The sequence below is a fragment of the Perognathus longimembris genome, chromosome 1 (genome assembly GCF_023159225.1).
Source record: "Perognathus longimembris pacificus isolate PPM17 chromosome 1, ASM2315922v1, whole genome shotgun sequence".
Lineage (NCBI taxonomy): Eukaryota > Metazoa > Chordata > Mammalia > Rodentia > Heteromyidae > Perognathus > Perognathus longimembris.
In genome coordinates this window covers 27,371,308-27,397,872 of record NC_063161.1, presented here as the reverse complement: position 1 = coordinate 27,397,872, position 26,565 = coordinate 27,371,308, and the positions used below count along the sequence as shown (strand labels likewise).

The 26,565-nt window shown below is 37.0% G+C and overlaps 1 protein-coding gene across 2 annotated transcripts in view; it reads left to right on the top strand.

Moving 5' to 3' along the window:
• The window catches only part of Tmtc2 (transmembrane O-mannosyltransferase targeting cadherins 2), a 336,895-nt gene extending 315,638 nt beyond the window's left edge, over window positions 1-21,257 (top strand). For both annotated transcript variants that reach the window (XM_048358667.1, XM_048358672.1), the window contains exon 12: window positions 19,184-21,257. In XM_048358667.1, coding sequence (XP_048214624.1) covers window positions 19,184-19,363 — 180 coding nt within the window. In that variant the 3' untranslated portion in view covers window positions 19,364-21,257. The remainder of the gene's footprint in view (window positions 1-19,183) is intronic.
• The last annotated feature ends 5,308 nt before the right edge of the window (window positions 21,258-26,565 follow it).

Below are 26,565 nucleotides of genomic sequence, written 5' to 3'. Positions count from 1 at the left end.
TGGTGATTTTGGTTTAGTTTCAGTGACGTGGAAATGTGGAGAAGAGTAGAATCAGTAGAAAGAACATTGATAAAATGACAGACACTGGAGAGTTAGCAGAAAAGGGTGTAGGTGTTATTTATAGGAAAGTAGTTTTTAAAGGAAGAGGACGTAACGAGAGAAATGAAGTAAAAATACTGGAAGACAGATACACAAAACAGAGAAAAATTATTTAACAAGGAAGCATAAGTAAATAAAAAGGAAAATAACAGAAAAGGGACAACCCAAGCAAATAAACAAACACAAAAAAACTTGATAAAACAAACCAGTAAAAATGGAAAACAAACAAAAAAAAAACAGCCAATGATGTTTCAGGTGTGAAAAAATTAAAAAGAATATTTAAAAGAAAAGTTAAAAAAATGTTTGAAAAGAAAAAGAAACCAGTCTCTGCTTTCCCTGCAGTGGACTGCAGTCTATTTTCCTGATTGGCTGGTTTGACTTGATTTCAGTTGGCAAGGGGTGGTTCTGTGCTGACCTTCTCCCCTGTTGGAGCAATCGTGGGTCTCTGTGGTTCGCACAGCTTGCAGGCAGGCCTTGGGCGTCCTCTGTCGATGGGGACGTAGGCAGTCACAGGAACTGTGGCTCCTCTGTCTGCTGTGGGGCCGCTGCCTTTGATGCCTGGTCTTGACTAGACTGTGAACTCAGCAGAGCGTGGCGCCTCTGGCCTGTTTTGCTCCACTAAGAGTTGCTTGCCTGAGGGAGGCGGCCTCCTTGGCATAGGTAGCTATGGAATGCAGCTCCGTTTTGGGCTGGGAATTAGTTTCCTCTGTGACGGGACCGTTTAGCTGTCCCCGGAACAGTTTGGTCCTCCTTCTGTTGTTTCCGTGCCCCTGGTAGCTGCTCCCAGCTTTTGCTTTAAGTTTAGAAGTTCCGGCGGGCAGGGCGGGGCATCTCTGGCTAAGAACCGGACTCGCCTCCCACCAGGGCAGGGGGCGTTCTTCTGGGCGGAGCTGGTTCTCACTGATTCCGCCCCTCCTGCCCTTTTCAAAGATGGCTTTTTTGACCTCGCTTTCCCCAGGCCCGCTTCAGTTCCAGTCTGGTCTGACCCTATGCCAGTGGCAAAGATGGCGCTTTGCTCTGGCGGTGGGGACAGGGATGCCTTCCAGAAGCTGGACTGTAGGCACAAGCGAGAATAATTTTTTTTTTTTTTTGCGGGGTACTCACGCTGTCTCTGCGATGTCAGGTCCTCCGTGCTCGGCTGCCGTCTGGAGTATTTCTCGCTTTAGCTGCGCGGAGTGCGGGGGGGCTGTGCCCGGCACTGTGCCGGAGCCGGCGCTGGCGCTGCGGCGGGACGCCGCCCGGAGCTCAAAACTGTGTTTTCAGACCAGCAAAGTCGATTTTTCCTTCCTGTCCAGAATCCCTGTACTGTTAGAACTTACTTTGGCTGTCTTTCTCGGAGAAACAGTTTCTATGAGGTGAGAAAACTAGGATATCAGAGGGAGCTCTGCAGGGCTCAGCCGCTCCTCCGCCGTCTTCCGCCGAAATCAGGGGTATGTCATTCTTAAATGATTTTGAAGTCAAAAGGTTTCCTCCATTCTCCATCGCTGACCTTGTTCATCTTGCACTGCGAGTTTAGAAGTAATCAGGATGAATTTCTGCAGGCTTCCATCACCACCTGCGACCATCTACTAGCATTGGTACCTTAAAGTGCTGCCTCTCTCCAGTTAGTATCATGCTCATGACCAAACTGCTCATTACTTCACTAAATGTTTTTGTAGTTGACTGAAGTGGTATGCCCTAGTTGATTCCATTCCTGTCCTCCATCTGTAATTGTCTCTGTCTCTTTTTTTTTTTAATTTTTATTTTCAAACTGATGTATAGAGAGGTTACAGTTTCATACGTTAGGCATTGGATACATTTCTTGTACTGCTTGTTACCTCGTCCCTCATTCCCCTTTCCCTTTCCCCCCATGAGGTGTTCAGTTCACTTACACCAAACAGTTTTGCAAGTATTGCTTTTGTAGTTGTTTGTCTTTTTTTACCCTGTGTCTCTCGATTTTGGTATTCCCTTTCAATGTCCTAGTTCTAATACCAGTATAGATGGTTTCCAATATACTCAGATAAGATTACAGAGATAGTGTAGATACAACCACAGGAAGGTGATACAAGAACATCATCAATAATAGAAGCTACAGATACACATGGGACGTTGAAAGTAGTTACAACTGTGATATAACAATCGTTTCCATAACATGGAGTTCATTTCACTTAGATCATCTTATGTGATCATAAGGGTATAGCTATTGGGCTCTTGTGAACCTCTGCTGTGACTTGCATAAACCTGTGCTAATTATTCCTTATGAGGGAGACCATAGAGTCCATATTTCTTTGGGTCTGGCTCACTTCACTTAGTATAATGTTTTCCAAGTCCTTCCATTTCCTTACGAATGGGGCAATGTCATTCTTTCTGATAGAGGCATAAAATTCCATTGTGTATATGCACCACATTTTCCTGATCCATTCGTCTACTGAGGGGCATCTGGGTTGGTTCCATATTCTAGCTATGACAAATTGTGCTGCGATGAACATTGTTGTGCTGGTGGCTTTAGTGTGTTCTTGTTTGTTGTCTTTTGGGTAGATGCCCAAAAGTGGGGCTGATGGGTCATAGGGGAGCTCTATGTTTAGCCTTCTGAGGAATCTCCATACCACTTTCCAGAGTGGCCGAACCAGTTTACATTCCCAGCAACAATGAAGTAGGGTTCCCTTTTGGCCACATCCCCTCCAACATTTATTATTGTTAGTTTTCTTGATAATGGACATTCTTATTGGGGTGAAATGGAATCAATGTTTTTTTGATTTGCATTTCTTTTATGGCCAGTGATGTTTAGCACTTTTTCATATATCTCTTGGCCATTCTCATTTCCTCATCAGAGAAGTGTCTTTTAAAGTCCAGCCCACTTGATGAGGGGGCTATTGGTTCTTTGCAGTTTTGTTTTGGAGGAATGTAATTTCTTTACTTCTGCATATATTTTAGATATGAGGCCTTTGTCCATTGTATGGCCGGTAAATATCTTTTCCCACTCTGTGGGCTTTCTGTTTATCTTGCGAGCTATGTCCTTTGCCCTGCAGAAGCTCTGTGGTTTGATGCAGTCCCATTTGTTCATCCTTTCTTTGATTTGTAGCCTTTCTGGGTCTTTGTTAAGGAAGTTTCGTCCTGTGCTAAGGAGCCCAAGTGTTTCTCCTACTCCTTCCTTTAGTGTTTTCAGGGTATCTGTTTTAATTTGAGGTCTTTGATCCATTTGGAATTGATTTTGGTGCAGGGTGATATATGAGGATCTAGTTTTAGTTTGTTGCATTGTGTCTCTGTTTAGTAACTGTCTCTGTCTCTTTTTTTGTGTCTCTATTTTCCTCAATTTCTTCCATATTAAGAATGCAATTAAGGGAACTGGGAATATGGACTAGTGGTAAAGTGCTTGTCTCGTATACATGAAGCCCTCTGTTTGATTCCTTAGCACCACATATATAGAAAAAGCAGAAGTGGCACTGTGGCCCAAGTGGTAGAGTGCTAGCCTTGAGTGAAAAGAAGTCAGGGACAGTGCTCAAGCACTGAGTTCAAGCACCAGGACTGGAAAAAAAAAAGGAATGCAGTTAAAAAATTCAACATGTATCCTACAGATTTAAGAAAAGTAAAGGAAGGGGTAGAGGTGGGTTAGAAGGTATAAGTGAGAATGTTGAAATAAATAACACTGATCAAGATGGATTGTATTCATAAATTGCTTTGTTGAATGGCAGCTCCTTTGTGCAACCACTTAAAAATAATAAAATATTGAAAAAAATAACTTTTTCATCTGTAACAATCTTTTCCATCATCAAGTATGATATAATTTCTCACAAATTGGAGAAACAGGTCTCTCACTCATTTCTGTTTATAACTGATGCTGAATTTCCCTATCCATCCTTCATAGCAAAACTTTCCATTTTAATTTGAACCCATTCCAAATGCCCTGTTATACTATCATGTCATCAAAACCAATTTGTCTCAGTATTATGGAATCCATTTTTCCTTGGTTCTAATTTCTCCAGCTCATTCAGCAGCATTTAACACCAGGTCATTATGCATTCTTGCTGGAAAGGCTTTCTTCCCTGGCTTCTTGAATCCCCCTGCCTCTACCTCCCAATTCTATGGCTCTTGTTCTTCATCTCATTGGCCTGCATTTCTGGTCTATCCATGCTGTTTTCATGTATCATGACACATGTATTCTTTGGAATCCTTTTGTTTTGTTGGGCTCTACAGTTGACCAGAGATGGTCCCCAGACTGGTTTGCTGATTTCTTTCCCATAAGTTCCTTAAACTCTTTATTTGATTTACTCATTTTTTTATCTTGACATGTATCACAATTTGAAACACATTTGTTTATGTTATCTACATATTACAAATAGGTACAAGCTTCAGAATGCCTGAGATGTTTTAGCTTTTAGCTTTTATATACTGTTGAGTCCTTAGAGTTGTATAAGCTGCTCAATCATTAGAAAAAAATCAAGTTGATGAGTAAAGGAGCAAATTGCATTTAATTACAAATTACATTTAAGAAGAAAAACAACCCAATTGGCTATAAAAGATAAATCACACAATTTTGAACGTTATAATCAGAACTGAAGGAGACATACTCTTTTAACTATTTGAAGCTTTTTTTTTTTGGCCAGTCCTGGGGCTTGAACTCAGGGCCTGAGCACTGTCCCTGGCTTCTTTTTGCTCAAGGCTAGCACTCTGCCACTTGAGCCACAGCGCCACTTCTGGCCGTTTTCTATATATGTGGTGCTGGGGAATCGAACCCAGGGCCTCATGTATATGAGGCAGGCACTCTTGCCACTAGGCCATATCCCCAGCCCCTATTTGAAGCTTTATAATGTCATTTCAGTGACTTTCTTGTGAAACTTTCAATCTTATTTTGTTATAATTTTTTTCATTCACATTAAGTTCTGTTTATATAGCATGAGACCTGAACACATCACTTCCCTGTTTCTTGGATGGCCGCAGCCCCTGTTCCTCCAGGAACAGGTTTAGAGTATATTTATCTCCAGAAGACCACCTGTAACCCTGGCAGCTTCTACAGGCTGCTCCTTAGCATCCAGGAATTAATCTTGTAAAACTATTACTGTCATAATTACCATTTTATTCTTCTCCTGGATGAACCAAGAAGTTCTTAAGCTTAGTTAGTGAAGTTCTTAAGCTTCCATTTTTGACCAAATTAAATAAGTGTCAAAGTATACGCATTAGAGCATGGCTTAATTTCCATGAACCATTTCAAGATACTGAAATTGGATTTAATTATTACATCCAGTGGACATTAAACATTTATGAGAAAAGTGGCCTACGATTTAATTTGATAGCTAGTGAAGTATTCATAAGGTACTTTGTTTTAAGAATAACTAATATGCAATAGCAGAAAAGGATCATGCCTCTGATTTCCTATATAAAAGAATTGAGAAGTTGGGCCTTCTTGTAATTCTGAAACAACTATTTTCTTGGTTTTGCCTGTTCAGACTTGAATCATAAGTAAATGTGATAGGTTATGATAGTTTAGTATAGTGGAATATCAGATCACTACTTAAAGGTTGCTGCATTTTACATATGACATTATGTTCTTTCCATAGGTGAAATACATTGCCACTTGATTCTCAAACCATACTTGCCATTCACCATATAATCACCAAATCCCAACTCAGTATTAAAGATTTGTAAAAGAAATAAAAGTTGGACTATTCATTGAGTTTGGAATTATTTATTTTTTCCTAACTTCCTTTTCAAGTTTTAGATTGTCACTTTAAACTATGACTGAACAGGTACCCAATACATGTGTTTGATGGTAGTATTTGCTCTGTGCATGCTTCATTATCTTATTGACAGCTAAATGATTGCTTGCTTGTTGCCTTTTGTTGTTGTTGTATTAACAAACTTGAACAAAAAAGAAGGCACAAGGATAAGGTTATGTTGTTTTCAGAACCAAGGAAGGAATGTGGTATTAGTAAAGAGACTGATAAAAAACAAGGCAAATTCTGTTATATAACTCTCAAACTACCACTCAGAAAAAAAGTCATAAATCTTCTTTAACATACATGAATGAGCTGACTGTACATGCTTTATGTTTTAGGAGAGGACTGGTGCTGTCTGGCTGTGGTCATTTCAGATATTAACGTTTTTTAAGAATTAACAGCAGAATGTTCTAAGGAGGGAAAGGGATCTTCTGAGTGATATGTGAGCCAATCCTGTGTGAATGGCAAACATTTTGTCATGGAACATTCTTTGATGTACCATGAATACAGAAACATAGCCACTTTTATTTATTTCTCCATTCTTAGCAGGTGTGACTCCTTGACAAGTGTAGTGGCTTGAACATCCTCTTAGCTTCACCTTGGCTGGTGTGTCCTGCCTGATGGAACAGTTTCTTAAATGATGTGTAAAGACCCTTGCATCATTATTTTTCGAAGCGTGTTTCAACAAAATCTTGGCCTTCTAATTGTATGAATAGAATGCCATGAATTACACAGTGTTTATATTTTATTGTTAGTCCCAGATGGATTGATACTTTCTAGAGGAATTGCTTTGCTCCAACCTGTTATGTGTGATCTGATCATCCAGACTCAGGGTGCTCAAATACTTTCCACTCACTGTGTGCATGAAGGCTGTGGTGAATTTGCTCAGTGAAATACATTTTATCATATTGCTGCAAAAGTGGGGCCATTGTTGGATCTTAAGGTCCTGTTGGACTCCCAAGCTCTGAATCAACCTGTAACCTCCCTGTATTAATACTCTGTGCTCATACCATGAATCATACCTGCTTTGTGACAGAAAGAAATATTGTCTTGCGTATCTATTATGGATTGGGTGCGTGTCTTTCCAAAATACATCTGTGTTGAAACCTTAATCGAAAAACCATGGAAGTGGTGCCATTTGTCAATCATTAGAGTGAGACTAGATCATAAGGAGAGGACCCTCCTAATAAGAGTAAAACCCTTATAAAAAGAGGAGTGCCAGGCTCACATGTATAATCTTAGCTACTCAGAAGGTGGAGGCAGCAACCAGGAGGTACATGGTTAATGGCCTTCCCTGATTAAAAACAAAGATTTCTGATCCTCTTATGTCAACTAATGAGCCGGGCATGGTGATACCTATCTGTTTATCCCTACCTACATGGGAAACAAATATAGGAGAATTAGAGACCTTATCTCAGAAATAATGAATGTTAAAAGGGCTGAAGATGTGGATAAAGTAATAGAGTGCCTCCCTAGTGAGCACAAGATTGTGAGGTCAAATACCAATGCTGACAAGAGAGGAGATAGTGCATGTCTTTGTATGTATATACCACAGGGGGCCATGTAAGGATAGGACCTATAACAAGGAAGTAGATCCTTACCATGAATTTGTGCTGGTACTGTGATCTCCAGCTACCAGATTCCAAGAACTGTGAACTCCAGTGCTGTTAAATCACCTAAAGGAGCCACAGAAAGTGAAAATCCTTTAGAATGTGTGTGCCTAACCTAAACTTCAGTTTAATCCATTGTTCTGAGGCTTCCCCATGCTCATTTATGTTAAAATGCAAAGTTCTATTCAGAAACAAATCTGACATTTTCACAGTACACAAACTAAAATCTCTCAGTTGGCTGCCATCAAATCAAATTTGTTTATTGAAAACATAGGATTAAATTAAAGAAGTGAAATATATAGGCTCAAAATAGTCTCCCCAAATTTATTGTTGTGACATCTGTTGTATTTAAGGGCTGGCATATGTTAGTATGGTACATATGCCTCTATACAGACAGGAAGATGCATGATGGATTTATATAGAAAAAGGCCAAGAAAATTGACTTTTTAACCTTTTTTCATTTGCGACAATTGCATTCTCAAATATTTTAGGTATAAATAGCAATTTCTAGCATATATCTGAATATGTGATTTAATAACAGCATGATTATTCTTGGGACTTGCTTCAGCTCTTTGGTTTGAGCAGTCAGTTTATTAGAGTATATTCAAATTCATGCTTTCATACTCACACTTGACAGCCTGTATGGCTGGAAACTCTTCTGTATAATATGATTATAATTGAGAAAGCATACACATCTTCTTTCTTCCTCTTAATGCCAAAAAATAATGAATAAAGTGTACAGTGAATTATGTGTCTCCACTTAGAATAGCAACAGGCAAAGAATTTGATTCAAAGCAAAGGAAAAGAAGAGTCCATGGAATTTTGTAGTCTAGGTTAGCAAGGGCAGACAATCCTTTGTGTTTGGGATATATGAATAACACTTGCCTGTAATATGTATGTTCTTTTCAAAGTTTTTAAAGTTCTATTTATTTTCATTCCTTTTGTTTTCTGCATGTACTTTAAGTCATCAGATATTCTTCTTACTCCAGTTCAAACAAAGTGCTGATTGCATTTTGTAAAAGCTGTGACTAAAACTTAGATACCCTGGAATCTAAGTTTTCCACCTGTATGCCAACAAAGATGTCCCTGGACATCAGGAAATCCAGCTTGGAAATAGAATTGTCTTCAGCGAAATGTAATTTCTGAAGATATCTTCTTAATTTAGGAGTTGCACTTTAAAGTGTGCTAAAAGTAACCTCCACCTCAGACATTATTCTGTTACAATCACTGGGTGCTAATCCTCACACCACAGCTGTTGGCGTTTTGATTGCTGTAGAAATGAATAGCACTCCACATTGTAACATCATAAAAGTTAAATGAGCATTCTTGTATCACGAACCCTCTGGGATGGGGCTGTGTAGGAGGATAGGACAGAGTGCATAGAATAAAATGTGTCACTGACAAATTGAAATGACTCCCTTAATACAGGCATGTGTCTTACTTGTCATCTATATCTGTTTTGTTTTACTCAAAGCAATTCCAAAACCACAAATACTGCGTTGAAACTGAGCATCAAAATGAATCATTTGGATTATCTGTCAGAATTTGCTTTGCCATTGCTAGAATTTCTGTGTTGTTTCTCCTTGCTCCGTCAACAATTTGAAAAAGCTTTCCCTGAGATGCATTATTCCTGCTATTACTATAGTCAAAATATGACTACACAGAACTATAATTTCTAAATAAGAAATGTTGCATTGCCTGTTGTTTTTGTTTCATCATAATTTCGACATTTGTAAGATTGTACTCATATTCCAATTTTATTTCATTTACATGTACATTTTAGTTTTTAAAATTAATTGTTCACAGAGGTCTTACTTCAACCTGTCAGTGTATGAGTACAATGCATCTCGATCAATTTCATCCCATCTCTTTCAACCCTATCTATATGGTCAATTTACCTGGATCCATTTTCACATATGTGCATTGAATATCATGACTAAATTCGCCTACCATTCCTCTCTACATTTGTCTGCCTTAATATACCATATGTAATAGAGAATTTTTCCCCAGGTGGTTTGGTCACTGAAGGGTTAACATCATGGATCCCCTTATTCACAGCATAATGTCCAAACTAGTTGTAATTCAAACCTTCGCATATCAGGACCAGTCTCCCTATTGGCCTCTGCTCTCATCACTCTTCTAAAAATGCTTTAAAAAAATTGAAGCCACTCACCAATTTCAAAAGTTTATAAACTATCCTCATTCTGGAAATACAAGGAACCTGTAGCAATGTGATAATCTCTCTTATGACACAGCCTGATCTCCATACAAAAATACCTTGTCTCCTTTCCTTTAACACTCAGTCTTACAGCTTCCTTGTAAAATGTATATCTCCTAATAATAAATGCCAACTGTTCAGAAAAAGCAAGTTGAAACCACATATATATGACAATATACTTTTCCATCACTACTTATCCGGTGACTATCAGAAACCTTGACATGTACTAGGTATTCAACAAACATTTGCTATATTACACTGAGATTGCTAATCGAATTTCCCACTGTTGAGTCAGTAATTTCAATGTCACTACACAAAATTGTCTTCTTTTATTTGGCAAGCATTCATTGAGAGCTTTTATAAATGACATTGCCTGCCATCTGCAGTATAAACACAAAATAAAATCAAGGTATTTCTCTCCCTCCAGCAAAGAAGACAGATAAGTATATCAAGTAACTATAATTCATTGTGGTAAATGTTGTGATTAACGTATGCAGACAGGACAATAGGAACTGAGAAGTAAGCAATGAATTGAGATTTCTTTCTTTTTTTAAAAGAGTAGTTTGACAAAGAGAGAACGAATGGGCAAAGGACATTGTTAGAAGAGCTGTCTAGGACAGGAATGAATGCTCAAAAGAGGAAGTGACAGAAATAGAAGCTGTATGTGACTCAGATAGTCTTTAAAGTACTCCGGAAGTCCGAAGGTTCCTGATTCTTTTTTACAGGATGAAATATTTGTGTTAGAATGTCAGATGTTTAGATTGGAGTCAAGGAAAAATGGAAGGCAAGCAGAATCAGGAGGGTGATAGAATTGAGGACTAGGACAAGATACTAAATTTACATGATGCTAGAGTGTTAAAGAGAGGAAAGACATGAAGCAGATAGATCACGTCAAATGATTTTCTAGTCCTTGCAAAAGAAACAGAGAAGAAAGCTTTAGCACAAAGAATCTAGGTAAAGATGGGGGACTGTAAGAAAATTTAAGTCTGAATGTAGGCTCTGTAGAGGGTACTTGGTCCTCTCATATACAGTAGTCCAGGATGTTACATAGTTACAGACTGACTCTATATAGCATACATTCATTTGAAATAACTTCATGTGAATCCTGCTACTTCTGTCTGGAGCTTATTTTGTGGCTGCCTAGATTTCTATCATCACTCACTCCTTCAATCAAAGTGAACTTTTATCAAGGATTTTCCATTTGATGATAGCAGATATTTCTTTTCAGAAACAATGATAGCTAGACATGCCTCTAATTCTAGCACTTTAGAGGCTGAACTAGGAGGATTGTAAGTTCAAGGCCAACCTAAGCAACATAATAAGGCTCTGTCTAAATCTCTGCATTCACACCTTCTATCTCTATCCCCACTCGCCCAACAAAAATAGAGAAAAAAGCAAAAATAACACAGTAGTTATCTGGTTTTCAGATTTGGGAAACATCAGGACAGGCAGTCCTGTTTAAAGAAGTAGAGGCTCTGTCTTCTTAACTGTCATGTTGGTGAAAGTTCTTGCAAACTTATTCTGTTTAAATGTTAAAGTAGATAGCTCATTGATGGTAAATATTAAAAAAAAAAAAACACTGAGGATGAGGGAGAGGTAACAAATAGTACAAGAAATGTACCCATGGCATAACGTATGAAACTAAAAAAAAATTTAAAATAATTCAAAATAAAAAACACTGATAAATTTATGAAAATGTTACTAACTTATTTAGTAATCAGGGGGGAAAACTAAGGGCAGAATAAGACACAATATTTCAACTTTATCACACATAAAAGGATTTAGGTTATACCAGATGTTAAGGACCAGGAATAAAGCGACCCCTCATACATATTAGTGTTAGTTCATTTATACACTCTGAAAGGCTGTTCAGGAAGACCTGTCAAAGATCTTCTGCTTCTGCAGTGAGTAATTCCATTCCTGAATTGCATCACCAAAAGAAAGTAACCATTCAATGGAATTCCTGTAAGAAAACGAAACAGGTATCAAGATGAAACTATCTGAAAGACAAAATTCATTTTTCAGTTCAAGTTGGCAGAATGGAATGCCATGATGGATGATGGCAGACAAATGTACAAAACTTACAAATAAGATTTGCATTTATTATGGGTATATAAAACATAGAAGTGTACAATCTTCACTATCATGATAAACAACTTCAAGATAGTGGTTTTCTACTGGAGGTGGGCAGGAATAAAACAGTGAGATATTTGGAGCCGTCAATTATATTTATAAGGTTTTATCTATTAAGCAAGGATACAATGTTATATTTCCTTAGAATTCCATATGTCTAAAATATGATAATTACAAAAAAACAAAAAACAGCAATGGTCAGGCCACGGGTACATGCCTGGAATCCCAGCAGTCAGAAGGATGAAGCAGGAAGATTACAAGTTAAACACCCGTTTTAGATACCTAGTACAAACCCTGTTTCAATAAAGCCAAGGGCTAAGTTTTATTGCTGGAGTGCTTAAGTAGCATGCTGAAGGCCATAGCTTGTATCCTCAACAGCATCAAAACAAAACAACAACAACAAAAACAGTTGTATAAGGCTTCACTCCTGTGTTTCTTTGTTCATTTGCTCTGTTCCCCACTCATCATTCCATTAAGCTACATACTTACCAAGTTTTTTTTTTTTCCTGTCATAATAATTGTATTTAAGAATCAAAGTAAAAGTGCCTAGAGATCAAGCCAAGGTGAAAAAAAAGAGCAAGAGATAATTAAATGTTTAATGTTTTTGCTGTGGTGCTGGGGATCAAATCTATGGGCCTGGGCTGGGAATATGGCCTAGTGGCAAGAGTGCTTGCCTCCTATACATGAAGCCCTGGGTTCGATTCCCCAGCACCACATATATAGAAAATGGCCAGAAGTGGCGCTGTGGCTCAAGTGGCAGAGTGCTAGCCTTGAGCAAAAAGAAGCCAGGGACAGTGCTCAGGCCCTGAGTCCAAGCCCAGGCCTGGCAAAAAAAAAAAATCTATGGGCCTTATGAGTGTTAGCCAAGTATTCTACTGCTAAGCTACATTCCTAACTCACAAGAGGAAAGATTAAAAAGTGATTTTAAGCTAAAGTGAAAAAGATTTGACAATTGGAGGTAATGTGTATATGTGTAGAGGGGAGACGTAAGGAATGACGGTTGGCTTATTCAGGATTCCATGTTTACTGTAGAACATCAGCCATGCTAGTGAATCAGAGTAGATATGACATCTCATATATGGAAACTCAGAGTCTAATATTATCTCAGTTCATGTTGTACTTCCTTCATATGCCCTAACTACCTCTTTTAAAGATTTAAATGCAATATTATTTATTATATATCTGCCATATATAAAGCACCAATGAATATTAAAAAAAATCTACTCATCAGTGAACTTTCCATTAATATGTTTCCTGAATGCCTATCCCATTAATTTTTAAGCACCATGGAATAGTTACTGCTCCAGCAAATTTAATCGGGTAAGCAATATTAACTGAATACACTTGGGTGGCAGTGTACAGACTTCATTAAATTATTTGGTAGCTATTTCAAAGGAGTGAGAGTGGGAATCTATTTAAAACTTCAGAGTGTGCAGACTCATTTGTTTGCAAATTATATTTAGAAGGAAAATAGTAGGTAAGTATTTCAGAGATAGCCCCAATATGTACAGTATATAAATTCAGTAATTACTAAATCAGGCAGACTTCATTCTTTTTAAGTTACATAGTTTATATACCAAGAATATACAACTCTATAGATAATTCTAGCAGTATGAGTATACCCTTCAGAAATCAATAGTTAAAATATATTAGAAATTAAGAAGTAAAAATATTGGTCAGTTATTGCTGGTTTCATTTTTTTCATAAATTCTCTAGCCTGTTGATTTTCCTTCATGACCATGGGGGTCTAGTGAAGTAAATAGCCCAACTATTTCATGGTTTACCTTCTAATTAGAGGTCCTGCCAGATTAGAGCATCTTTGCAGAGTCCCATTTTTTTCCTCCTGAGTGTACTTTCCAAAGCTCAGCATTCTAATCATGTTCATGTACACACGTGAACTCCCAGCTGTAAATCCTCATATAGTACCATCCTTCTTCTTCTGTACACTTCTTTCCAAGCCTACAATGGTAGGCTAAGGCCAGAAAAATTACTGAGTATTCCAGTCTTGCATATTCAGGATACTCTATTTGGTCATTTGGTTTGATGGGGAGCCTCAAGGGCCTTGGAGTAGAATAAGACCTCGGCGCTCTTGCCCTTGTTATACCCTACTCCAGAAATCCACTCTTTTAGTTTTATGTCTTTGTTCCAGTGGTGGAGAAATAAGCTGAAGATCACAGTGAAATTACAAGGCCAGATTCCCTACAGACTTTGAGAAAGATGTCATTGGCTGACTCTGAGGTTGCCATTCATTTGATGCAAAGCATCTGTCATGCCCTCTTCAAGGAAACAAGAAAGGTCTGGTTGTCCTTTCTCATCTGTGAAGTAGTGGGTGGTGTCACTTGTAGAGTGCCTAGAGCCATTTGTTCCTGGGCTGTAGGGCTGCTTCAGTTAACATGTTGAAAATTTCCTCAACCGTTTTCAATAAGAGACAATGTTTGGGAGAGTAGTCAGTTATTATTATTGGATTTCTTTTCTTCAGCCCAACTGAGAGCTGGCAGAGAGCAAGGATGCTCACCAGTACATAAGCAATCACCTGAAATGTTTGTGTGCCATTAGAAAGCTAGGTAATCCTTCCATCTGTTTAGAAAATCTTCAGCAGATTCTTTATTTCTGTATGCTCTTTTTCTGTCCTCCAACATTTAATCACTTACAGCTCTCTTTATAAAATTTCATTTGAACATTCACTCTCTTAAATAATTGCATAACCAAGGGAAGAATTCAACTTTATGAGGGGATAGATACTTGATCTTAGTGTACTTTGTTCTAGAGACTACGTCTTATAGGAAATAAAAGCTGTAAAATGATACAATCTTTGATCTACAAATGACCTGGACAACTGGCCTTCTCAAATTTTAATGAGCATACAAAAAGCACCTGGGGATCTTGTTAAAATTTACATTCTGATTCAAGCCTGAGATTCTGCATTTCTATGAAATACGCTAGTGATACCAGTGTTCTGAACTCCAGTTTGCCTTGCAAGGCTAGGAGACCGGGAGGTGTTGGGTCCAGTGAGAATCTGTAAAGCCACAGAGCCTCCACTAAGGAGGGGCCATGTCATGCTTAAAAACACAAAGGCCCTGCTTTTGAAGAGATAAAACAGCATACATTATGAAAGATAGCCTATTAATAGTTGAGGCTGTTTATGTCAAAGTGACTGTTGGAATTTCCAAAGAGGCTCCTTACTGAGAGTGGTGATACCTGTTAACTTATGTCCCATTTTAGCAGTCACAGTGATGTTTTAGGTGTATGTAATGAATATTTTTGTAGTTTTTAAAAATAATAAATACTCCTATTAAGATGACATTTACATACAAACAAAAATGTTATAACTTAACCTTCCATTTATAATTGCTTAAAATATAGTGGCGTTTATATATATACACGTATGTATGTATGCATATATATATGTGAGATGTGTGTGTGTACACCAATTGTATATCAATACTGAGGCTTGAAACCAGGGCCTTGCATTCTCACTTGGCTTTTCTCATTCAAGTCTGGCACTCCTATCATTTCAGCTACATTTCCATTTCCAGCTTTTTGGTGTTTAATTGGAGATAATTGTCTCATGGACTTTCCTGCTCAGCCTGGCTTAGAACCTTGATCCTCAAATCTCAGCCTCCTGAGTAGTTATGATTAAAGACAGATATGAGTTACCAGAACGTGGCTAAAATGATGTTTTTATTTTCTTTTATCTCATTTTGTTTTATTTTTGTGCTGGTCCTTGAACTTAAGTCCTAGATGATGTCCCTGAGTTTTTCTGCTTAAAACTAGTATTGCACCATAGCTTCACTTTCTGGCTGTTTGGTGTTAATTGGAGGTAAGAGTCTCATGGACATTCCTACCTAGGATGACTTCGAACTGTGATACTTAGATCTTAGCCTCCTTGGTAGCTAGGAATGCAGGCATGAAACACCAGCACCCAGATGGAATGATGATTGTAAATATACATGTTTCTAGTTTATATATGTATTCCTCAGGGACAATAATATATGAGCATATGTGAATTTCCTTAGGATCTGTTATCCTACATTAGCCTTGTAAAATAAATGTATGTTTATTTTTATCTAATAAATAGCATGCTAGTTTGTTAATGCAAAACTGAAATATTATAAAAATACCATTGAAATTAGCATTCAGACATCATTCATCAGAATAGGTTTAAGTTCCTAATTGTGTCTTCTGAGAATAATATTAAAATACTAAATTTCTGTTCATCATTTACTGGCAGGAAGATAATTCCCAATGAAAGCAGAACCTCAAGCTGCAGTTTAGAAAAAAAATGGAGATTATTTATGTGGTTTGTTTGGTATATTTCACCAATCTGTCTCTTACAGGCTTCACCTAAAAATGGTCAGGAAAGCACTAAAGATAGAGCTGAGTTAAAAATAATTAAATCCCAAATCCTCCACATCCAATTCAGCACTGTTCTGCTTTGTACTATTGAGATGATGAGAAAGGAGAAAAGCAGAATGTTGTTATGTTTTTGTTCTCATACTCTCCACCATAATCCTAGATAACCAGTACTTCTTGTTATCTCACTTGTAGAAGAAATTGATGTCCTCAGCTTGTTCAAATGTTCACTTCTTTGCGGTAGAGCTGATAACTGAACCTGGGCCACCTAAATCCCAAACATTGGAGTGTTTTTAATAATCCCTTTGCATTGCAACTATAGGTGCAGACAATCTAGGTCCAGGCACATTGGTAACAAAATGACTGAGGAAATCAATCCCACAGAGCCATCTGTTTTCTCTCAGCCCCATCGCTGGGCTTCTTCTATTTCTGGTTAGTTAGAAATGGTTTCCAGCCGTGGTTCTCTTTGCCCTATTTCCTCTCTTTCAACTTAGGGTGGCAGGAAGCCTGAACATTTTATCTTCCTTAGCATCTGTAGTAATTCAGGCTGTGAACACACTTCACTGTCAGTTTAGTAGCTGTTTATTGGTAGTTGTGCCAAGCAGTATGAGGGGTCATAATTCAGAAGCGTATTCAGGCATCAAGGAACTCAAGATAATACTGGTGGTGTGATAACATACTTCTTTTAGGAAGATGAAGTAGGTGGTGTTATTTTCAGTTTCCAATGTGGTGTTTTTCGCTGCCCATGTAATTTAGAGCTGCGTTTATTTGGATTGGTGTTTAAAATTAGAAATTGACCATCTGTATTTTCATTGATATGGAGTCATTCTGACCAAAAGATTTTGGAAGATCAGGAATAGTTTATATTAGCCACATTATTGGCGGGGGTGGAGGGGGAGGAATAAAAGGAAAACAATGTAGGGAAATTTGAAAACCTTAGAAACTTAGAATTCAGGAGAAATTTGGCATACATGTAGAGACATGATACAGACATTGAAACTTAAATTATAAAGGCTATACAGGAAGATAAAAATTGCCAAGTTATATATGCTAAACTTCAAATAAAAGGAGGCTGAGAAAAATGACTGACTGTGAAGTCACTTTGAACTTTGTCCTTATGTGCTCCATGTATTGAGTTTTTTTCTTTTTCTTTTCATTTTTAAATAGCGTTGTAGCAGCATACAAAAAAGTTGATGTTATTTTAGTATTTCACAAACCAAGGAATGAGTACAGATATGTTAGGGGACTTGACCAAGGTCACAGAGTGAACAAAAACTTAAATCTGGTTCTCTTAAAAATCCAAATCTGATCATGTTTATTCCTTAGTTTACTCTGAGCTATTTCACCCTCTCTTCAGCATTGTTTTGATTCAAAAATGATTGATTTACAGTAAAAGATGGAGTCAGGTGAATTCAACTAAAAAGTCCAGGCACTTTGAAAATAAGAAATCATATAAATAACTGAGATTGTTTTCAGCTTTCCCACAGAGATGAAAGACAATTAATAATTGATATTACCTGTAAAATACAAGCATAATCATAGCATAAACACTGTTGTACTTTGTCAGATATTTGAAATATGCATTTTATGTGATTGCCAAAATATTAGCAAAATATTATCTATTAAACAGAATCTTAATCCAGGGACAGGAGAAGAACAGACCAGCATTTATTTGTGCTTAGAAATTAAAGTGTTTAGTTTTTGCTTTTGGATGTCCTTTAATCAGCTAATGTCTGAGAATTTGCTAATGGAAACCCTTGGAAAAGAGTAATGCTACAAACTCATAATTTTTAGAATACCTTTCAAAAACTTTTCACAGGATAATTTTTGTATTGCAGTTTTATATATATACATATATATAAAACAAATTCTGAGAGTTAGTGAAATATATTTTAGGAATTAATATAGAACTTTTCTAATATAGGTTACGTGCTAATTTTGATAATATTTATTTTTCTACATAGTGAATATTCATCACTGATGTTTTTAAACTACAGTGCCTTAATAAATATTTTAGTGCTAGGAATATGGCCTAGTAGTAGAGTGCTTGCCTAGCATGCATGAAGTCCTGGGTTTTTTTTTTTCCCCAGTACCACTTAAACAGAAAAAGCCAGAAGTGGTACTGTGGCTCAAGTGGTAGAGTGCCATTCTTGAGCACAAAGAAGCCAATAACAGTGCCCAGGCCCTGAGTTCAAGCCCCAGGACTGGCAAAATAAATAAATAAACAAACAAATAAGTAAAAATAAGCACTTTATCTTGGTAAAACAATTAGCTAGCGATGGAAATTCAGTGATCCTTTGTAGATTTTTGTTTTTAAGGTTTTGTACGTGCGACCCCAGGAAAGAGGTTAAAAGATAGTTATCAGTCGACATGTGGACATAGATTTGTTATTTTTCATTTATTTATCTATCTATCTATCTATCTATCTATCTATCTATTTATTTATTATTTTTTATTTTATTTTTTATTTTTGGCCAGTCCTGGGTCTTGGACTCAGAGCCTGAGCACCTTCCCTGGCTTCTTCCCGCTCAAAGATAGCACTCTGCCACCTGAGCCACAGCGCCTCTTCTGGCCGTTTTCCATATATGTGGTGCTGGGGAATCAAACCGAGAGCTTCATGTGTAGGAGGCAAGCACTCTTGCCACTAGGCCATAGTCCCAGCCCCAATTTTCATTTATTTTTTGTGTTAGTGTTTATAATAAAGCTTAATAATTTCTGTCTGAAAATGTATCATTTTAAATCTTTTATTTTTCTAAGAAGTACAGGCAAAATTGCTAAGACTTTATTTTACCTATTCTTTCTCAGAGGAGAAAAAAAGAACAAAAATTGACTTCCTAACTACTTTTCCTACTTAACACACAAAGTACACAACAGCTGTATGAAAACTATTATTATTATTATTAATTATTTATCTCCAGTTATCTTCGTCTACTTGTATCACTTACTAAATTACTCCCACCCCCTGCCTCGTGACATAAATCACATGCAAATGTGGATGAAGATTTTTTTCTTTGTCTTCTATGAAGGAAACCTTGAAATGGCCTCTCTGTGATCTAACATCCAGTCTCTTGTTGCAGTACCCAGCCGCTCTCATGAACTTGGGCGCTATTCTGCACCTCAATGGCAGACTGCAGAAGGCTGAAGCCAACTACCTTCGGGCTCTGCAGCTTAAGCCGGACGACATCATCACACAGTCCAACCTCCGCAAACTGTGGAACATCATGGAAAAGCAAGGCTTGAAGACCTCCAAGACCTGATACATGGGTTCCTGGTTTAAAGGGGACTTCAGTAACACACAAACCTTCCCAGTCGTTCTGTAATAAGAAGCTCATTTTGGACTGCAAGACCCAGGGCAGAGGCCATTGTGGTTTCTACTACTTTCTGGGAGAATCCAGTTTGATGTTGGCACAGCCATTAACACCAAAAAAGGGGGTGGGGATATTGGAGACCTCCTGGAGGCTATAATTGTTACCCATTAGACTCTGGAAACCACAGCACTTAAAACCGGATCTTTTGGCATTCTCCAAAGGGAGGGTGAGGGTGGGAGATGGGTAATCTAAATTATGGATTTTGTTCATTTGGGGAAACTATGTTTAAAATTCTATTGTTCCATAACCACTGTGAGAGGAAGTCAGAGTGTCCAGTCAGCCACAGGAAACTCAAGGTGAAGTGTTCATCCAGAGTGAGGAGAGTTTAGTGTGCATGCCCAGTGAGCCGAGGTTGTCCTTATGCTGCTGTCTTCTCTCTTTGGGACCACCTGCTTATCAACTTCTGAAGCTTAGGAAACTAATGTTTTAATGTTCATTTTGTGTCTGGGTCTGTCAGAATCTGCAGTTATGTATCCATGGAAGCCCCAAATCCAAGAATTTGAATGTCACAAGCTCCCCTCTTCTGAATAGCTTTTTTCATGTTCTGGAAAGAATGTGAATGGGAGAGCCAGCCCACCCTTGACATAGTTGCTGTAGGAGGAGCTGGAAAGGGCTTAGATGTGTCAGGCAGACATTTTTTCTAATTACTATTATTTTAATGTTGGCAGTACTTTCCACCAAACTTCTCAGTAGAATTCATGGCATGATTCCTTTGGAAGTTACCTTTTTAATAAAATGTAGGGGCTTCCAGAATGCAAACGGACCGGGAAGCTGTTAAGCATTCCAGTTTCCATAGCTAATTGATAGTGATCAGACAAAAGGAAAGCTATTGGGGCTTCCAGGTGACTTCCGTTAAAACGTCACATCTGCACACTGGACTGCACGTCGATGGCTGTCTGGGCTTCTGTGTTTTGCAGAGAGTTTCTAACAGGTACCCTAAACAGCAGTATAGAGAAAAATTTCAAGGAATTACTTTTATCTTATTTTTCTCGTCCTGGAAGATGTCAAGAATGACTTATTTTTAAACTGTAATAGAGTAGTATTCGCCTGGTTGAGTCTAGGTCTTCTGCCAATTGCTTTTCCCAGTTGAAAACTATTTTTTCACTAGCAAATTGATATTTAATTTCATTACCTGTTCTTAACCACTCCAATGATCATTTCACGGGGAGAATGCTATAAATGAGGTAGAGGGAAACGGAACATTTGCTTATTGGCTTGTAGTCAAATGAAAACATCAATCCATTATCTACTTCTTTATAGAGAAAATTAGCTATAATATACCCCCCATATTTATTTATTTATTATTCCACCATAACATAATGACAACAACAACAAAAGGCTTGACTCATCAAGCCAGTTCATGGCAACTGAAAATTAGCTTTTTCCCCATTCCTTTCTATACTCAGTGTATATATGATCAATGTTTCCACTAAAAGGAAGCTGGACATGCAATTACATCACATTATGTTTATTTTCCATATTTTGTATGTTGTGTTTTTGTGTCTGAATACAATGGGAAAAGAAAGTATGGTGGTAGTCTTATGGTATTAGTCTCTGTGAAAAAGACAATTGTAGTGAGAGAGATTTTTTGATCGCATTAATAAGAAGGCCCTCCTATAAATGTATGTGTTATTTTGTGAATATTTCACTCAAGGGCCAAAAGTTAATTGAACCTAGATCACTGTGTATTGAGAATGATATTTAACATTTAACAACAGCAAACCTATGGTCAAACCAAAATAGTGGGATGAAGTGTACATTTCATCTTCTAATGCATTGGAAACAACAGAAAAAAAAGAATTTAATATAAGGCTATAAAGATAAATTCAGTGTCTTAACATTTTTATTTATTTAAATAGTTATTGACTTATGAGGTTTTCCTAGTCTTAACAATGTCTGTGTTTTTAATTGTTAATTGTTCTTCCTTTTCAACATTTGGTTCTTAATAGGTTCACTGAATGCAAAATAGAGGCACCTCCTGTGACTCACTTTCCAAGTATCCTTAATAATTGGGTGTGGGTCATAAAATGCATGGATTTTTAATAACTAATGTCCCTGACATTTTTCACTACAGGCTGGATTTAGTAACTGACCAACTCTGGGAGGGAGGGCTGGGGGGTTCTTAGAACATGATCAAAAAATGTCTCCGCTCAGGGATTTATGGTGGATTATTGCAGACAGTGCTAAAAATATAGAGCACAAGACAAGTTTACTAAATTAAATTTTATTTTTTGAGAAATTGTTATTTGTATAAATTATCAAGATTTGTAGGCTTTCCTTTTGTAGAAATAATTGTTTTATGTGCCAGAGAATTTCAATTTTGTTTTCAACAATAAAGTATTGATAACAAATATGTTGTCTAAGCCTGTTTTTCTTTTCTTTCCTTTTCTTTCTTTCTTTTTTCATTTTTTCTTTCCTTTCCTTCCTTATTCCTCCCTCCCTCCCTCCCTCCCTCCCTCCCTCCCTCCCTCCCTCCCTCCCTCCCTCCCTCCCTTCCTTCCTTTCTTCCTTCCTTCCTTCCTTCCTTCCCCCCCCCCAATTCCCTTCCTTTCTTTCTTGTTCTTTTTTTCTTTCTTCCGTCTTTCTCTCTTTCTTTCTTCTTTTTCTCTTTTGCCACTCATCCAACTTGAACTCAGAGACTGGGTACTGTCCCTAAGCTTTTTGTACTCTTGGCCACCACTCTAAACTGAAGCCATAGCTTCTCTTCCATCTTTCTTGATAGCTTAGGAGCCTCACAGACTTTTGTACCCAGACTGGCTTCAAACCACAATCCTCAAAGCTCAGCCTCCTGAATAGCTAAGATTGCAGGCATGAGCTGCCAACTCAGAGTTTATGGAAGTTTTTTTTTTTTTAATTGTTTACAGCACTCAAAAACTTGGATCTCAACAGTCTGGGAGAAAGTTTTTAAGGAATAGATGTTAAAATATGAGAGATATATTATTATAATGTATAATCAATAAGAGTAATCACTTAAGTTCCAGAAGCTATAAGAATAATAAAGGTAGCTAACATCACCTGATTTACCCTGTACAGAGAAGATGACATAACTTTGACTTGTTTTCTGTGGTTATTGAATTATGTAGAAAGCTTCTAGGAACAATTTCAAGCAGGGTATAATTGCTACTTCTCTTCCAGGGAAAGTTCATGTGTTTAAAATCCATATATTTAGAAGAGTCTGGTCCTGAATGAATCAGCAATATTGTCTTACTCTTCCAAGAAATGTGTTGCCCCATAGTTAAGATCAGTCAAAAAATTAGGGTTCTAAATAGGTACAAACTTACAGAAAATTCTGTCTTGATTGAAAGAAAGAAGAAAGAAAGAAAAAATGAGAATGAAAAAAGCAGGAAGGAATAAAGAAAAAGAAATAAAAAAGAAGGAAATAGGAAGGAAGGATAAAGGAGAAAAGAAAGAGAAAGAAGAAAGAAATATGCAAAGATAAGCACTAGTGGCTCACATCTGTAATACTAGCTACTCAAGTGGCTGAGTTCTAATATATTTATTTAAGTAGTTATTAGTTTATGAGTGTAGTTTGAAGTCATCCTGGCCAAAAAAAAAAATAAATCTGTGAGACTCTCATTAAGAAGTAAAAAGCTGGGGTAGATTTATGACCCTAATGGTAGAGTGCTAGCTATAAGCAAGCAAACCAAGAGAACAGGGAGCCCATAAGTTTAAGAGACAAAAATCAGGAAGTGTTAATTAATAGCATGGTTATGTAGTTCCTATTTCCAATAGTGTAGGACAAAAGTTAGTTTTGAAGACTTTATTGGATGCAGTTGTACAGGTAAGGACACCATGGCTCAGAGATATGAGTGATTTGTCCTGTCCTCAAGATATCTAATGTCATGTGTCCTGTGTCATTTGGGTTCTCATGTACCAGAGCTTTGGAGTTTTAAGTTTCTCCACTCTCCTAGCATTTTCTTTCTCTTTTCTCTTCGGCAAATCACATTTCTTACCTCTCTCACTACAGAGGGTCATGTAGATTAAGAGATCATTACAGGAGATATCTAGAAAGCCATATAAAATGTTGGTAAGCATAGTGCTAAACTCACTTTCTACCTGGGGAATATATGGCCTGCAAGTTAAGTGACAAAGGACCAAACCTGATTATCAGCAGCAATAATTAATAATAATAATATTAACATCCCATTATTAAGAAGTCATGTTATGCAAAGTAATTGCATGATTTTTATTTTATTTTTTAAAAAACCCAACATTTTTAAGCTCAAGTTACTCTGAAACTAATAGGAGCAAGGAGCTTATTTTTCTCATTGGGCATTATGTCTCCAGCATATTGTTGCTGAATAGATGACCCTCAAACATACTATACTGTTAATGAGCGTTCCATGTATTATTTACTCATGGGCTATATGAGACTATTAAATTTGTAAAATGTTAAAGTTAAGATGTAGAGAATTCATGACTCTCTATTTGCCATTTTTGCCAGAGTGATGACAATTTTCACATAATACATGTTTCCAGGGAAAAAGAAGGAATCACATCTACATCTTGATATTCTTCCTCATATAAGAAGGAAAGTGAGTTTTTGTGGCTACTGTAATATTAGAATTCTAGTTCATTAGTTTGTAACTACAGATGTGTTTATTCAATTAATTTAAATAGCACTATAGAATGTGTATTATCACTTAACTGAAGGCAGAAGTATTTCTAGAAAAACTGGCTCATCACAAAGGGACTCATGTTCTTAAGAACCAATCTAAGTCCCAGACGGCATAGGAACACACATGTGATAATTGTCCCACAAGGAAAGTTTGTGAATGTGGCTTTTGCAAAAGATTAAACATGAATGCAATTTTAGATCATGCTCTGTACTCTGCTTTCCATGGAGTTATTTATGCCCTCTTAGTGACCTTTTCCCTTCCCACTTAAAAACTAAAATGTAGTATATATTGTATAAAATGAAAGTATTATAGCTTACTTGGAGAAACTGTATATAGGAATTGACAAAAGGATAAAAACATCATTTTTATTATGCAGTTGTAAAACACCAAAAACAGAGATTTGTCTTCGATATGTAACACACTAAATGTATTTTGTACAGCTTCTGATTTAAAAGGTGCCTTATTAAGTTTACCATTAATTGCTTTGTTCTATATACAGATTATGTCCAATGTATCATTTTAAGTAAATAACCTTATTTTAGTATAAAAAAACTGGCTCATACATTGGAATTCCTAATTATTGTAAAGACAGAACAAACTGAATGACATTGCAATTTGACTAGCTTGCAGTAAAAGCACAAATGTGTCCTAGAGCCTTATCTTGCTGTGTTATTTTGGGTGGTCTTCCTGCAGGATGCAATCATACTGGCCTTTGAGTCAGCTTTCATTACATCTCCCAGTTCACCACAGATTGGCCTTTGGTGGTTGTTGTTTTATAGGAAGCCAAGATGTATTTCACCCTCAGGAGCACTGTTGGGATTTAGGTTTCATGTTCACTTGAAATTTCTGTAAAGTTTTCCTTCTAGGTTTCCCAAACTGTTCCTACAACATCTTACAGTGGAACTCAGAGGTTCCTGTGCTATTTAACTTTCTATTTCCAAAGAGTAAAGAAAGTTTTTTGTTTAGCAAGGGAAACTGTTTCATCAAATGAGAAAGTTAGAAAAATATAAGAAAATGGTATAAGACCACTAAAAATAACTATAAGAATCTAAAACATTAATTTATCTGCACTGATGTCTAGGAAAAGCTTCTGGAGCTTCCTAAAAGGAGAATACCAAAGAAATGAAAGTGTAGCAACATTGGGATGTGACTGCTAATCTTTATTGGTCTTGTTTAAGTGTCTGATGGATAATGATGTAGAAGACTTAATTAGAACACTATGATATGTATTGGTTGTCTCTGACCTGTCCAGTCGTCTACCAAGTTTTAGTCCTTATACTGAGGGAAAAGCATAATAAATAATAGCATGAATAGTGCAATTATAGAAAATGATCATTTGCCTCTGGAGGCCAAGTTGAAGAAAGGCTGGTTTGGAAAGGGACAGAAGAGTAATAACCTATCTAAATATAGTAGGAATTGGTCAGCAACCTCACTCCACTGGATGAAAGTTATAGTTTCTAGTTGTCAGGCATTTTTTTTAATTTCAAGAAAAGTTAGACACTCAGATCTAAAAACAAACAAAAATATCAATCCAAACAAAAAGATAATCCCCTCTAGATTTCCATTTGCTCCTATTTTTCAAATAATGATTTACAGATAAATGCAGAAAAGGGGCTGCTACTTTTCACATTCTAGTTTAGAAAAAAAATGCTGAAAAAAATCAATTTTCCTTATAGCAGGAGTGGAATGGAGGTCTTTGCATAAGAAGGTAACAACAGGTTTGATAGTATTGTGGAGAATGGATAACAGCACTGTCTGTGAATAGGTGAAACTCATAGAGGTAGCTTTCCAATAAACATTTGTGCTTAGAAGAACAGGCCAAAGAATTTTATGAACAAGATTGTAGAATACTCAGGTTTCTTTTTTAACTGTGAAAGGAATTTATTTTATTTTTTTAAAATTTTTATTGTCAAACTGATGTACAGAGAGGTTATATTTTTTACATTGGTATTGGATACATTTCTTGTACTGTTTACCTCCTACCTCATTCCCCCTTCCCCCTCCTCCTTCCCCCCCCCCATGAGTTGTTGAGTTCATTTACACCAAACAGTTTTGCAAGTATTGTTTTTGTAGTCGTTTGTCTTTTTTACCCTGTGTCTCTCGATTTTGGTATTCCCTTTCAGTTTTCTAGTTCTAATACCAGTATAGACGGTTTCCAGTATACTCATATAAGATACAGAGATAGTGCAGGTACACCACAGGAAGGGTATACAAGAAGATCATCAATAATAGAAGCTACGGTTACACATAGCACATTGAAAGTAGTTACAACAGTGATATAATAATTGTTTCCATAACATGGAGTTCATTTCACTTAGCATCATCTTATGTATTCATAAGGGTATAGCTATTGGGATCTTGTTATCCTCTGCTGTGACTTGCCTAAACCTGTGCTAATTATTCCCTATGAGGGAGACCATGGAGTCCATGTTTCTTTGGGTCTGGCTCACTTCACTTAGTAATATTTTCCAA